This window comes from Gigantopelta aegis, chromosome 6 (genome assembly GCF_016097555.1).
Source record: "Gigantopelta aegis isolate Gae_Host chromosome 6, Gae_host_genome, whole genome shotgun sequence".
Classification (NCBI taxonomy): domain Eukaryota; kingdom Metazoa; phylum Mollusca; class Gastropoda; order Neomphalida; family Peltospiridae; genus Gigantopelta; species Gigantopelta aegis.
In genome coordinates, this window is record NC_054704.1 from 1,187,945 (window position 1) to 1,202,936 (window position 14,992).

General features: G+C 48.8%; 1 protein-coding gene across 1 annotated transcript; it reads left to right on the forward strand.

Annotated features, from left to right (window-relative positions):
* The first annotated feature begins 4,118 nt into the window (after positions 1 to 4,118).
* On the forward strand, positions 4,119 to 8,079 carry LOC121376421 (uncharacterized transmembrane protein DDB_G0289901-like). The gene is made up of 5 exons (XM_041504284.1): positions 4,119 to 4,268; positions 5,265 to 5,523; positions 5,821 to 6,021; positions 7,340 to 7,585; positions 7,907 to 8,079. The coding sequence occupies exons 1-5, from the start codon at positions 4,119 to 4,121 to the stop codon at positions 8,077 to 8,079; spliced, it is 1,029 nt and encodes a 342-aa protein (XP_041360218.1).
* Positions 8,080 to 14,992: the final 6,913 nt, after the last annotated feature.

Sequence of the window (14,992 nt, forward strand, 5' to 3'; positions counted from 1 at the left end):
ACAACTGGACTGTTTTGTCTTGTAGCTTAGTACCAATATGAATTACAACTGGACTGTTTTGTCTTGTAGCTTAGTACCAATATGAATTATAACTGGACTGTTTTGACTTGTAGTTTAGTAGCAATATGAATTACAATAGGGCTGTTTTGTCTTGTAGCTTAGTACCAATATGAGTTACAACTGGACTGTTTTGTCTTGTAGCTTAGTACCAATATGAGTTACAACTGGGCTGTTTTGTCTTGTAGCTTAGTACCAATATGAATTACAACAGGGCTGTTTTGTCTTGTAGCTTAGTACCAATATGAATTACAACTGGACTGTTTTGTCTTGTAGTTTAGTAGCAATATGAATTACAACTGTACTGTTTTGTCTTGTAGCTTAGTACCAATATGAATTACAACAGAGTTGTTTTGTCTTGTAGCTTAGTACCAATATGAATTACAACTGGGCTGTTTTGTCTTTTAGCTTAGTACCAATATGAATTACAACTGGGCTGTTTTGTCTTGTAGCTTAGTACCAATATGAATTACAACTGGGCTGTTTTGTCTTTTAGCTTAGTACCAATATGAATTACAACTGGGCTGTTTTGTCTTGTAGCTTAGTACCAATATGAATTACAACTGGACTGTTTTGTCTTGTAGCTTAGTACCAATATGAATTACGGCGGGGCTGTTTTGTCTTGTAGTTTAGTACCAATATGAATTATAACTGGGCTGTTTGGACTTGTAGCTTAGTACCAATATGAATTACAACTGGACTGTTTTGACTTGTAGTTTAGTACCAATATGAATTACAACTGGACTGTTTTGACTTGTAGTTTAGTAGCTGGGCTGTTTTGGCCGTGTATATAGCCTTGGAAAATCAGGGCTGACTATCTACACGGCGGTTTTAACATGGGAGAAAATCCCAGTGTACGGGCAACTTGATCTTTTTGTATGTTAAAATCAGGGGTTGGAACCTACTATCATAGGCGTACGGGCTCCCATTTTTGTCGGGGGATGGGGCAGTCCGATCTTTGCCCGAATTAAACAAAAATGCCCGAATCTGGATAACATTTATTCGTATTGCCAAACAGCTATATAGTGTTGCAAACGAACCACTACACATTACAGGTAATATTGTAAGTGAAATGACGAAACACATGGTAGTAGGTTGCTTTCTTTTTGTGGAGGTCTCCGTTGGCCGAGTGGTTAATGTCGGGGGCCGTCACATACCTGCTAATCGGTGCAACAGGTTCGAATCGTGTCACGTGACACTTTGTGTTGTTAAATCTTAAATTATAACTGACGGTATAGTTCGTTCAGTGATTTGCCAGTGATTTGAAAATAATTTGAAAATATTCCGAATTATCCTGAGGGTATACGATATGTTTCATGTGAATTACGAATGCCTTATTTAGACCAGTAGAACAAATTTTAATCAGATTGCTAACAACACTGCATAGTCTCCAATGTCCAGGTAACATTTCGTCTGTAAATAATAATTTAAATATTGACCAATCACACTTCGCCTTTTATAACGTTATTTGGGAGCATACAAATTCTAAAAATATCGGGCGAGTCTATTTTAGTGGCCGCAGTACAGCGAACCATACCAATACGTACGGGATGGGTTATCAGTCTTCAATTTTACATTAAAAATTATTTATTTATTTATTAAAAAAACCCCAACTAAATCAGTCTTCAGTTTTACATTACAAATTATTTATTTTATAAAATAAAACATGTTTTAAGGCATTCGTAATTCACACAAAACATGTCGTATACCCTCAGGATAATTCGGAAAGTTTTCAAATTATTTTCAAATCACTGGCATGATTCTGCAAGTAAGGTTTTGATTGGTGGACATGAGCTACAACTGGCTGCTGTTAGATCCACATGTAATAGTGGAGCTAATTTTAATTAGATTGTTCTAAAATGATGTATATTCCAATCCAAACGTTTTTCTAAAAGTATAGTTGATTTAAAAGATCTATATAAAATATTAATTCTGAAATAGGAAGGTACGATTGTCGATAATACATTGTCAAGATCAAACCGGTTTTAACGAAAGACTCTAGTACCGTATCCTCAACCGAACGTTCTTTGTACAGCGCAAGATTTCTCATTTCATTTTTTGAACTGTAACTGACAACAGGCTGTCGTTTGTCCTTTGCCGAGCAATGGCCCCACAGGCGACGAATCGAGCGTATACTTTTGACGATCGCCGTTCATAGCGAACACACACGAGTTTTAAAAAAATGCATTTGAGCTTGTATTTCATATTTGTACATGATGTTATAATATGGTAACCAGACCCTGTAACTTTAAGCCGGTTAGCAAGTCACGGGGTCAAGTCACTTGGCTCTTCGAGTCGACAGGCGTTTTGGCAAGCGGTGGGAAAAACGCGACTTTTTATTGCGAATATATTAAAAACGGGTAAATTTGTTAAAATGTATTTTATTGATACTTCATATATATTGTAAAAGGTATACGTAGATACCAAACAATAGTGAATAACGTTTTTGATAAATGTCGACCTTTAATAATTTCAGGTGCCTGTGTGCTAAAACATTTCAAGGTGAGTTTCTAATTAATATGTACTTATCTAAGAGATGTAATTGTGTAATTTAGGTGAGATTAAAAATTAGTTTCATTGCCTTTTTCACAATGATCAGGTCAGGTCAGGTCATAGGACTTAACGTGCACAGTCTGAGCAACTGTTGTAGCGCACAGTCTGAGCAACTGTTGTAGCGCACAGTCTGAGCAACTGTTGTAGCGCACACCTGATATGAGCGCATGTGTCGACTTACACCGGCCCCCCCCCCCCCCCCCCCCCGTCCAGGACAGGATTCACAATGATCAGGTCAGGTCAGGTGATAGGACTTAACGTGCACAGTCTGAGCAACTGTTGTAGCGCACAGTCTGAGCAACTGTTGTAGCGCACAGTCTGAGCAACTGTTGTAGCGCACACCTGATATGGGCGCAGGTGTCGACTTACACCGCCCCCCCCCCCCCCCCCCCCCGTCCAGGACAGGATTCACCCTGATTATAGCACTATCTATTAACATACGAAATATAGAATGCATGATCCATCTATATTTAAATGAATCCCTCATTATACAGCTATTATCTATGGTAAAGAATTCAAGTTGTACGTAGACTACCAACGTGAGTAGGACTTGTGAATGACGGCTTGGTAAACATCGCTGACCTCTGTCGTCACGAGGACTTTATTTTGGAAACCCATATACATGGTTACGTTTGTGCTCAGAAAGCATGACGGTAACGACCGAACAACGGCCAGGTTGGATGTTTATAAGTGTGAGTATCTGCAAGCGACAGTGTGGGAAGGCTCTAAAATAAAGTGTAGTTAAAAGGCTGTGTGGACCCACGACCAAGCACCAGGTAAGATGAGCGTGCTGACACCACTAATACAAGCCATGATTCAACGAATCACCGTAACCATTGTCACGTAGTCCGCCTCGTATCGTTTCCTATAGTATACACAAAAAAGGGGTAGTCCGCCTAAACATCACTTCTTTTTATATATATGATGTCCAAAGCCGCGATCAGAGTTATCCCTTTTAGTTATCCACACCCGCTTCGACACATGTTATCCGATGACCGCTAACTGTTTAGTACGAACACGTGTCACGTGTTTCAGCAAAACCACTGTCCACGCGTGCACTGCCAGGATTTTATATGGGGATGCGGCAAACATCAAACAACTGGATTTTTTTGGGGGTGTGATTCTGTTAGATTTTATAAAATGTAATACAGTAAAACAATAAAAAAAAAGTCATCTGGGGTGGGTGGGTGTGCGGGGGGGGGGGGGGGGGTTGTAAGATAATGCACGGTGTGTTGTAGGATAGTGGATTGTGTGTTGTACGTTAATGGATTGTCTTATAAATTAGTGGATTGTGTGTTGTCCATTTGTGGATTGTGTTATACACTAGTGGATTGTGTGTTTTATACTAGTGAATGTTTATCGCCAGTGATGGGAGAGTGATAGGAGCCAGTGATAGGAGCCAGTGATGAGAGTGATAGGAGCCAGTGGTGGGAGAGTGATAGGAGCCAATGGTGGGAGTGATAGGAGAGTGATAGGAGCCAGTGATAGGAGAATGATGAGAGCCAGTGATGAGAGTGATTGGAGTCAGTGGTGGGAGACTGATAGGAGCCAATGGTGGGAGAGTGATAGGAGCCAGTGATGGGAGAGTAATAGGAACCTGTGATGGGAGAGTGATAAGAGCCATTGATGAGAGAGTGATAGGAGCCTGTGATGGGAGAGTGATAGGAGCCAGTCACGGGAGAGTGATAGGAGCCTGTGATGGGAGAGTGATAAGAGCCAGTGATGGGAGAGTGATAGGAGCCTGTGATGGGAGAAGGATAAGGGCCAGTGATGAGAGAGTGATAGGAGCCTGTGATGGGAGAGTGATAGGAGACTGATGGAGCCAGTGGTGGGAGAGTGATAGGAGCCTGTGATGGGAGAGTGATAAGAGCCAGTGGTGGGAGACTGATAGGAGCCTGTGATGGGAGAGTGATAAGAGCCAGTGATGGGAGAGAGATAGGAGCCTGTGATGGGAGAATGATAAGAGCCAGCGATGAGAGTGATAGGAGCCAGTGGTGGGAGAGTGATAGGAGCCAGTGATGGGAGAGTGATAGGAGCCAGTGGTGGGAGAGTGATAGGAGCCAGTGGTGGGAGTGATAGGAGCCAGTGATGGGAGAGTGATAGGAGACTGATGGAGCCAGTGGTGGGAGAGTGGTAGGAGCCAGTGATGACAGTGATAGGAGCCAGTGACGGGAGTGATAGGAGCCAGTGATGGGAGAGTGATAGAAGCCAGTGATGGGAGAGTGATAGGAGCCAGTGGTGGGAGACTGATAGGAACCTGTGATGGGAGAGTGATAAGAGCCAGTGATGAGAGAGTGATAGGAGCCTGTGATGGGAGAGTGATAGGAGCCAGTGATGGGAGACTGATAGGAGCCTGTGATGGGAGAGTGATAGGAGCCTGTGATGGGAGAGTGATAAGAGCCAGTGATGGGAGAGTGATAGAAGCCAGTGATGGGAGAGTGATAGGAGCCAGTGGTGGGAGAGTGGTAGGAGGCAGTGATGGGAGTGATAGGAGCCTCTGATGGGAGAGCGATAGGAGACTGTGATGGAAGAGTGATAGGAGCCAGTGATGGGAGAGTGATAGGAGCCAGAGGTGGGAGTGATAGGAGTGATAGGAGCCAGTGATAGGAGTGATAGGAGCCAGTGATTGAAGAGTGATAAGAGCCAGTGATTAGAGAGTGATAGAAGCCAGTGGTGGGAGAGTAATAGGAGCGAGTGGTGGGAGAGTGATAGGAGCCAGTGATGGGAGAGTGATAGGAACCTGTGATGGGAGAGTGATAAGAGCCAGTGATGAGATAGTGATAGGAGCCTGTGATGGGAGAGTGATAAGAGCCAGTGATGGGAGAGTGATAGGAGCCAGTGATGAGATAGTGATAGGAGCCTGTGATGGGAGAGTGATAAGAGCCAGTGATGGGAGAGTGATAGGAGCCTGTGGTAAGAGCCAGTGATGGGAGAGTGATAGGAGCCAGTGGTGGCAGAGTGATAGGAGCCAGTGGTGGGAGAGTGATGAATCCAGTGATGGGAGAGTGATAGGAGCCTGTGAGGGAGAGTGATACGAGCCAGTGATGAGAGAGTGATAGGAGCCAGTGATGGGAGAGTGATGGAGCCAGTGGTGGGACAGTGATAGGAGTCAATGATGGGAGTGATAGGAGCCTGTGATGGGAAAGTGATAAGAGACTGATGGAGCCAGTGGTGGGAGAGTGATAGGAGCCTGTGATGGGAGAGTGATAGGAGCCAGTGATGGGAGAGTAATAGGAACCTGTGATGGGAGAGTGATAAGAGCCATTGATGAGAGAGTGATAGGAGCCTGTGATGGGAGAGTGATAGGAGCCAGTCACGGGAGAGTGATAGGAGCCTGTGATGGGAGAGTGATAAGAGCCAGTGATAGGAGAGTGATAGGAGCCTGTGATGGGAGAAGGATAGGAGCCAGAGGTGGGAGTGATAGGAGTGATAGGAGCCAGTGATAGGAGTGATAGGAGCCAGTGATTGGAGAGTGATAGAAGCCAGTGGTGGGAGAGTAATAGGAGCGAGTGGTGGGAGAGTGATAGGAGCCAGTGATGGGAGAGTGATAGGAACCTGTGATGGGAGAGTGATAAGAGCCAGTGATGAGATATTGATAGGAGCCTGTGATGAGATAGTGATAGGAGCCTGTGATGGGAGAGTGATAAGAGCCAGTGATGGGAGAGTGATAGGAGCCTGTGGTAAGAGCCAGTGATGGGAGAGTGATAGGAGCCAGTGGTGGCAGAGTGATAGGAGCCAGTGGTGGGAGAGTGATGAATCCAGTGATGGGAGAGTGATAGGAGCCTGTGAGGGAGAGTGATAGGAGCCAGTGATGGGAGAGTGATGGAGCCAGTGGTGGGACAGTGATAGGAGTCAATGATGGGAGTGATAGGAGCCTGTGATGGGAAAGTGATAGGAGACTGATGGAGCCAGTGGTGGGAGAGTGATCGGAGCCTGTGATGGGAGAGTGATAAGAGCCAGTGATGGGAGAGAGATAGGAGCCTGTGATGGGAGAATGATAAGAGCCAGCGATGAGAGTGATAGGAGCCAGTGGTGGGAGAGTGATAGGAGCCAGTGATGGGAGAGTGATAGGAGCCAGTGGTGGGAGAGTGATAGGAGCCAGTGGTGGGAGTGATAGGAGCCAGTGATGGGAGAGTGATAGGAGACTGATGGAGCCAGTGGTGGGAGAGTGGTAGGAGCCAGTGATGACAGTGATAGGAGCCAGTGACGGGAGTGATAGGAGCCAGTGATGGGAGAGTGATAGAAGCCAGTGATGGGAGAGTGATAGGAGCCAGTGGTGGGAGAGTGATAGGAGCCTGTGATGGGAGAGTGATAAGAGCCAGTGATGAGAGAGTGATAGGAGCCTGTGATGGGAGAGTGATAGGAGCCAGTGATGGGAGAGTGATAGGAGCCAGTGATGGGAGAGTGATAGGAGCCAGTGATGGGAGAGTGATAAGAGCCTGTGATGGGAGAGTGATAAGAGCCAGTGATGGGAGAGTGATAGAAGCCAGTGATGGGAGAGTGATAGGAGCCAGTGGTGGGAGAGTGGTAGGAGGCAGTGATGGGAGTGATAGGAGCCTCTGATGGGAGAGTGATAGGAGACTGTGATGGAAGAGTGATAGGAGCCAGTGATAGGAGAGTGATAGGAGCCAGAGGTGGGAGTGATAGGAGTGATAGGAGCCAGTGATAGGAGTGATAGGAGCCAGTGATTGGAGAGTGATAAGAGCCAGTGATTAGAGAGTGATAGAAGCCAGTGGTGGGAGAGTGATAGGAGCGAGTGGTGGGAGAGTGATAGGAGCCAGTGATGGGAGAGTGATAGGAGCCTGTGATGGGAGAGTGATAAGAGCCAGTGATGAGATAGTGATAGGAGCCTGTGATGGGAGAGTGATAAGAGCCAGTGATGGGAGAGTGATAGGAGCCAGTGATGAGATAGTGATAGGAGCCTGTGATGGGAGAGTGATAAGAGCCAGTGATGGGAGAGTGATAGGAGCCTGTGGTAAGAGCCAGTGATGGGAGAGTGATAGGAGCCAGTGGTGGCAGAGTGATAGGAGCCAGTGGTGGGAGAGTGATGAAGCCAGTGATGGGAGAGTGATACGAGCCTGTGAGGGAGAGTGATACGAGCCAGTGATGAGAGAGTGATAGGAGCCAGTGATGGGAGAGTGATGGAGCCAGTGGTGGGACAGTGATAGGAGCCAATGATGGGAGTGATAGGAGCCTGTGATGGGAAAGTGATAGGAGACTGATGGAGCCAGTGGTGGGAGAGTGATAGGAGCCTGTGATGGGAGAGTGATAGGAGCCAGTGATGGGAGAGTGATAGGAGCCTGTGATGGGAGAGTGATAAGAGCCAGTGATGAGAGAGTGATAGGAGCCTGTGATGGGAGAGTGATAGGAGCCAGTCACGGGAGAGTGATAGGAGCCTGTGATGGGAGAGTGATAAGAGCCAGTGATAGGAGAGTGATAGCCTGTGAGCCTGTGATGGGAGAAGGATAGGAGCCAGAGGTGGGAGTGATAGGAGTGATAGGAGCCAGTGATAGGAGTGATAGGAGCCAGTGATTGGAGAGTGATAAGAGCCAGTGATTAGAGAGTGATAGAAGCCAGTGGTGGGAGAGTAATAGGAGCGAGTGGTGGGAGAGTGATAGGAGCCAGTGATGGGAGAGTGATAGGAACCTGTGATGGGAGAGTGATAAGAGCCAGTGATGAGATAGTGATAGGAGCCTGTGATGGGAGAGTGATAAGAGCCAGCGATGGGAGAATGATATGAGCCAGTGATGAGATAGTGATAGGAGCCTGTGATGGGAGAGTGATAAGAGCCAGTGATGGGAGAGTGATAGGAGCCTGTGGTAAGAGCCAGTGATGGGAGAGTGATAGGAGCCAGTGGTGGCAGAGTGATAGGAGCCAGTGGTGGGAGAGTGATGAATCCAGTGATGGGAGAGTGATAGGAGCCTGTGAGGGAGAGTGATACGAGCCAGTGATGAGAGAGTGATAGGAGCCAGTGATGGGAGAGTGATGGAGCCAGTGGTGGGACAGTGATAGGAGTCAATGATGGGAGTGATAGGAGCCTGTGATGGGAAAGTGATAGGAGACTGATGGAGCCAGTGGTGGGAGAGTGATAGGAGCCTGTGATGGGAGAGTGATAGGAGCCAGTGATGGGAGAGTAATAGGAGCCTGTGATGGGAGAGTGATAGTGATGGGAGAGAGCCATTGATGAGAGAGTGATAGGAGCCTGTGATGGGAGAGTGATAGGAGCCAGTCACGGGAGAGTGATAGGAGCCTGTGATGGGAGAGTGATAAGAGCCAGTGACGGGAGAGTGATAGGAGCCTGTGATGGGAGAAGGATAGGAGCCAGAGGTGGGAGTGATAGGAGTGATAGGAGCCAGTGATAGGAGTGATAGGAGCCAGTGATTGGAGAGTGATAAGAGCCAGTGATTAGAGAGTGATAGAAGCCAGTGGTGGGAGAGTAATAGGAGCGAGTGGTGGGAGAGTGATAGGAGCCAGTGATGGGAGAGTGATAGGAACCTGTGATGGGAGAGTGATAAGAGCCAGTGATGAGATAGTGATAGGAGCCTGTGATGGGAGAGTGATAAGAGCCAGTGATGGGAGAGTGATAGGAGCCAGTGATGAGAGAGTGATAGGAGCCAGTGATGGGAGAGTGATAAGAGCCAGTGATGGGAGAGTGATAGGAGCCTGTGGTATAGGAGCCAGTGATGGGAGAGTGATAGGAGCCAGTGGTGGGAGAGTGATAGGAGCCAGTGGTGGGAGAGTGATGAAGCCAGTGATGGGAGAGTGATAGGAGCCAGTGAGGGAGAGTGATACGAGCCAGTGATGGGAGAGTGATAGGAGCCAGTGATGGGAGAGTGATGGAGCCAGTGGTGGGAGAGTGATAGGAGCCAATGATGGGAGTGATAGGAGCCTGTGATGGGAAAGTGATAGGAGACTGATGGAGCCAGTGGTGGGAGAGTGATAGGAGCCTGTGATGGGAGAGTGATAGGAGCCAGTGATGGGAGAGTGATAGGAGCCAGTGATGGGAGAGTGATAGGAGCCAGTGATGGGAGAGTGATAGGAGCCAGTGATGGGAGAGTGATAGGAGCCAGTGATGGGAGAGTGATAGGAGCCAGTGATGGGAGAGTGATAGGAGCCTGTGATGTGAGCCAGTGATAGGAGAGTGATGGAGCCAGTGGTGGGAGAGTGATAGGAGCCAGTGATGGGAGAGTGATAGGAGCCAGTGATGGGAGAGTGATAGGAGCCAGTGATGAGAGAGTGATAGGAGCCAGTGATGACAGTGATAGGAGCCTGTAATGTGAGAGTGATAGGAGAGTGATGGAGCCAGTGGTGGGAGAGTGATAGAAGCCAGTGATGGGAGAGTGATAGGAGCCAGTGATGGGAGAGTGATAGGAGCCAGTGATGGGAGAGTGATAGGAGCCAGTGATGGGAGAGTGATAGGAGCCAGTGATGGGAGAGTGATGGAGCCAGTGATGGGAGAGTGATAGGAGCCAGTGATGACAGTGATAGGAGCCTGTAATGTGAGAGTGATAGGAGAGTGATGGAGCCAGTGGTGGGAGAGTGATAGAAGCCAGTGATGGGAGAGTGATGGAGCCAGTGATGGGAGAGTGATAGGAGCCAGTGATGGGAGAGTGATAGGAGCCAGTGGTGGGAGAGTGATAGGAGCCAGTGGTGGGAGAGTGATAGGAGCCAGTGATGGGAGAGTGATAGGAGCCAGTGATGGGAGAGTGATAGAGCCAGTGATGGTAGAGTGATAGGAGAGTGGTGGAGCCAGTGGTGGGAGAGTGATAGAGCCAGTGATGACAGTGATAGGAGCCAGTGATGGGAGAGTGATAGAAGCCAGTGATGGGAGAGTGATAGGAGCCAGTGATGGGAGAGTGATGGAGCCAGTGGTGGGAAAGTGATAGGAGCCAGTGATGGGAGAGTGATAGGAGACTGATGGGGCCAGTGGTGGGAGAGTGATAGGAGCCAGTGATGGGAGAGTGATGGAGCCAGTGGTGGGAAAGTGATAGGAGCCAGTGATGGGAGAGTGATAGGAGACTGATGGGGCCAGTGGTGGGAGAGTGTTAGGAGACTGATGGGGCCAGTGGTGGGAGAGTGTTAGGAGACTGGTGGGGCCAGTGGTGGGAGAGTGATAGGAGACTGATGGAGCCAGTGGTGGGAGAGTGATAGAAGCCAGTGATGGGCGAGTATTAGGAGCCAGTGATGTGAGAGTGATGGGAGAGTGATGGGATCAGTGATGGGAGAGTGTTAGGAGCCAGTGATGACAGTGATAGGAGCCAGTGATGGGAGAGTGATAGAAGCCAGTGATGGGAGAGTGATAGGAGCCAGTGATGGGAGAGTGATATGGAGCCAGTGATGGGAGAGTGATAGGAGCCAGTGATGGAGCCAGTGATAGGAGAGTGATAGGAGAGTGATAGGTGATGGGAGAGTGATAGGAGCCAGTGATGGGAGAGTGAGCCAGGAGAGAGAGTGGAGCCAGTGATGGGAGAGTGATAGGAGCCAGTGATGGGAGTGATAGGAGCCAGTGATGGGAGAGTGATAGGAGCCAGTGATGGGAGAGTGATAGGAGCCAGTGATGGGAGAGTGATAGGAGCCAGTGATGGGAGAGGATAGGAGCCAGTGATGGAAGAGTGATAGGAGCCAGTGATGGGAGTGATAGGAGAGTGATAAGAGCCAGTGATGAGTGATAGGAGCCAGTGGTGGGAGTGATAGGAGCCAGTGATGGGAGAGTGATAGGAGAGTGATAGGAGCCAGTGATGTGAGAGTGTGGTGGGAGAGTGATAGGAGCCAGTGATGGGAGAGTGATAGGAGCCAGTGATGGGAGAGTGATAGGAGCCAGTGATGGAGAGAGTGATGAGGAGCCAGTGATGGGAGAGTGATAGGAGCCAGTGATGGGAGAGTGATAGGAGCCAGTGGTGGGAGAGTGATAGGAGCCAGTGATGGGAGAGTGATAGGAGCCAGTGATGGGAGAGTGATAGGAGCCAGTGATGGGAGAGTGATAGGAGCCAGTGATGGGAGAGTGATAGGAGAGTGATGGGAGAGAGTGATAGGAGCCAGTGATGATAGGAGCCAGTGATGGAGCCAGTGATGGGAGAGTGATGGAGCCAGTGATGGGAGAGTGATAGGAGCCAGTGATGGGAGCCAGTGAGAGTGATAGGAGCCAGTGATGGGAGAGTGATAGGAGCCAGTAGGAGCCAGTGCCAGTGATGGGAGAGTGATGATGGGAGGAGCCAGTGATGGGAGAGTGATAGGAGCCAGTGATGGGAGAGTGATAGGAGTGATGGGAGAGTGATGATGGAGGAGCCAGTGATGGGAGAGTGATAGGAGCCAGTGGTGGGAGAGTGATAGGAGCCAGTGATGGGAGATAGGAGCCAGATGGAGTCAGTGATAGGAGCCAGTGATGGGAGTGTGATAGGAGCCAGTGATGGGAGAGTGATAGGAGCCAGTGATGGGAGAGTGATAGGAGCCAGTGATGGGAGAGTGATAGGAGCCAGTGATGGGAGAGTGATAGGAGCCAGTGATGGAGAGTGATAGGAGCCAGTGGTGGGAGTGATAGGAGCCAGTGGTGGGAGAGTGATAGGAGCCAGTGATGGTGTGATGATAGGCCAGTGATGGGAGAGTGATAGGAGCCAGTGATGGGAGAGTGATAGGAGCCAGTGATGGGAGAGTGATAGGAGCCAGTGATGGGAGAGTGATAGGAGCCAGTGATGGGAGAGTGATAGGAGAGTGATAGAGCCAGTGATGGAGAGTGATAGGAGCCAGTGATGGGAGTGATAGGAGCCAGTGAGGAGAGTGATAGAAGCCAGTGTGGAGAGTGATAGGAGCCAGTGATGGGAGAGTGATAGGAGCCAGTGATAGGAGCCAGTGATGAGAGAGTGATAGGAGCCAGTGATGGGAGAGTGATAGGAGCCAGTGATGGAGAGTGAGGAGCCAGTGATAGGAGAGTGATAGGAGCCAGTGAGTGAGAGTGATGATATAGGAGCCAGTGATGGGAGAGGATAGGAATCCCATGGAGAGTGATAGGAGAGTGATAGGAGCCAGTGATGGGAGAGTGATAGATAGGCCTGTGATAGGAGCCAGTGAGGGGAGAGTGATAGGAGCCAGTGATGAAGCCAGTGATGACAGTGATAGGAGCCAGTGATGGGAGAGTGATAGGAGCCAGTGATGGGAGAGTGATAGGAGCCAGTGATGGGAGAGTGATAGGAGCCAGTGATGGGAGTGATAGGAGCCAGTGATGGGAGAGTGATAGGAGCCAGTGGTGATGAGTGATAGGAGCCAGTGGTGGGAGTGATAGGAGCCAGTGATGGGAGAGTGATAGGAGCCAGTGATGGGAGAGTGATAGGAGCCAGTGATGGGAGAGTGATAGGAGCCAGTGATGGGAGAGTGATAGGAGCCAGTGATGGAAGAGTGATAGGAGCCAGTGATGGGAGTGATAGGAGCCAGTGGTGGGAGAGTGATAGGAGCCAGTGGTTGGAGTGATAGGAGAGTGATAGGAGCCAGTGATAGGAGAGTGATAAGAGCCAGTGATTGGAGAGTGATAGGAGCCAGTGGTGGGAGAGTGATAGGTGGGAGAGTGATAGGAGCCAGTGATGGGAGAGTGATAGGATCCTGTTATGGGAGAGTGATAAGAGCCAGTGATGAGAGAGTGATGGGAGAGTGATAAGAGCCAGTGATGGGAGAGTGATAGGAGCCTGTGATAAGAGCCAGTGATGAGAGATAGGAGCCAGTGGTGGGAGAGTGATAGGAGCCAGTGGTGGGAGAGTGATAGGAGCCAGTGGTGGGAGAGTGATGAAGCCAGTGATGGGAGAGTGATACGAGCCTGTGAGGGAGAGTGATACGAGCCAGTGATGAGAGAGTGATAGGAGCCAGTGGTGGGAGAGTGATAGGAGCTAGTGATGGGTGAGTGATAGGAGCCAGTGGTAGGAGAGTGATAGGAGCCAGTGATGGGAGAGTGATGAAGCCAGTGATGGGAGAGTGATAGGAGCCTGTTATGTGAGTGATAGGAGAGTGATGGAGCCAGTGGTGGGAGAGTGATAGGAGCCAATGATGGGAGTGATAGGTGCCTGTGATGGCAAAGTGATAGGAGACTGATGGAGCCAGTGGTGGGAGAGTGATAGGAGCCAGTGATGACAGAGTGATAGGAGCCAGTGATGGAAGTGATAGGAGCCAGTGATGGGAGAGTGATAGGAGCCTGTTATGTGAGTGATAGGAGAGTGATGGAGCCAGTGGTGGGAGAGTGATAGGAGCCAGTGATGGGAGAGTGATAGGAGCCAGTGATGGGAGAGTGGTAGGAGCCAGTGATGAGTGATGGAGCCAGTGATGGGAGTGATAGGAGAGTGATGACAGAGTGATAGGAGCCAGTGATGGGAGTGAGTGATAGGAGCCAGTGATGGGAGAGTGATAGGAGCCAGTGATGGGAGAGTGATAGGAGCCAGTGGTGGGAGAGTGATAGGAGCCTGTGGTGGGAGTGATAGGAGCCAGTGATGGAGCCTGGGATGTTAGTGTGATAGGAGCCAGTGATGGGAGAGTGATGGAGCCAATGGTTGGAGAGTGATAGGAGCCAGTGATGGGAGAGTGATAGGAGCCAGTGATGGGAGAGTGATAGGAGCCAGTGATGAGAGTGATAGGAGCCAGTGATGGGAGTGATAGGAGCCAGTGATGGGAGTGATAGGAGCCAGTGGTGGGAGAGTTATAGGAGTCGGTGATGGAAGTGATAGGAGAGTGATAGGAGCCAGTGGTGAGAGAGACAGAGTGATTGGAGCCAGTGGTGGGAGGGTGATAGGAGCCTATAATGGGAGAGTGATAGGAGCCTGTGGTGGGAGAGTGATAGGAGCCAGTAATGGGAGTGATAGGAGAGTGATGGAGCCAGTGATGGGAGAGTGCTAGGAGCCAGTGATGGGAGGTCCACATTATACAGGTTTCACAACGTATACGTTAATAACACGTACAACTTACTTCATGTGCATAATTCAATTCACATTATACATTTAATAAACACATAAATACATATAGCAAACAATTTCATTACTTTACACAATGTCCGCATTCACAAGTTACACTGAGCATTTGCTAAATATATACATTTAATATAGCAAACTAAATACAGACCAAAATAACATTCATATGTCACACCTCTGTAACACAATACATGTGTAAAATATTTAATTTACTTACGGTTAAACAATAACCCGAACTTCCACAAAGTCTCTTACACTTCTACCAAGTCTTTCCCAAACTGAATGTTCAATGATTCTCTCTCAGCGATTAATGACAAATCATCCACTCAATAGCCCAGTTCCACACTATATTCACCCAGTCAGCTTATCACTCATCTATTCACTCACCCATACCACAAGCTACAATAATACAAATTGCTACCTTGCTAATACAGACAGCTTCA

Coding starts and splice junctions, on each gene's coding strand:
- LOC121376421 (XM_041504284.1), top strand. CDS start 4,119: ATGAGAGTGATTGGAGTCAGTGGTGGGAGACTGATAGGAGCCAATGGT. Junction 5,524..5,820: donor GAGAGTGATAGGAGCCTGTG/GTAAGAGCCAGT, acceptor GGAGAGTGATAG/GAGCCAGTGATGGGAGAGTA. Junction 6,022..7,339: donor GAGAAGGATAGGAGCCAGAG/GTGGGAGTGATA, acceptor GAGTGATAGAAG/CCAGTGGTGGGAGAGTGATA.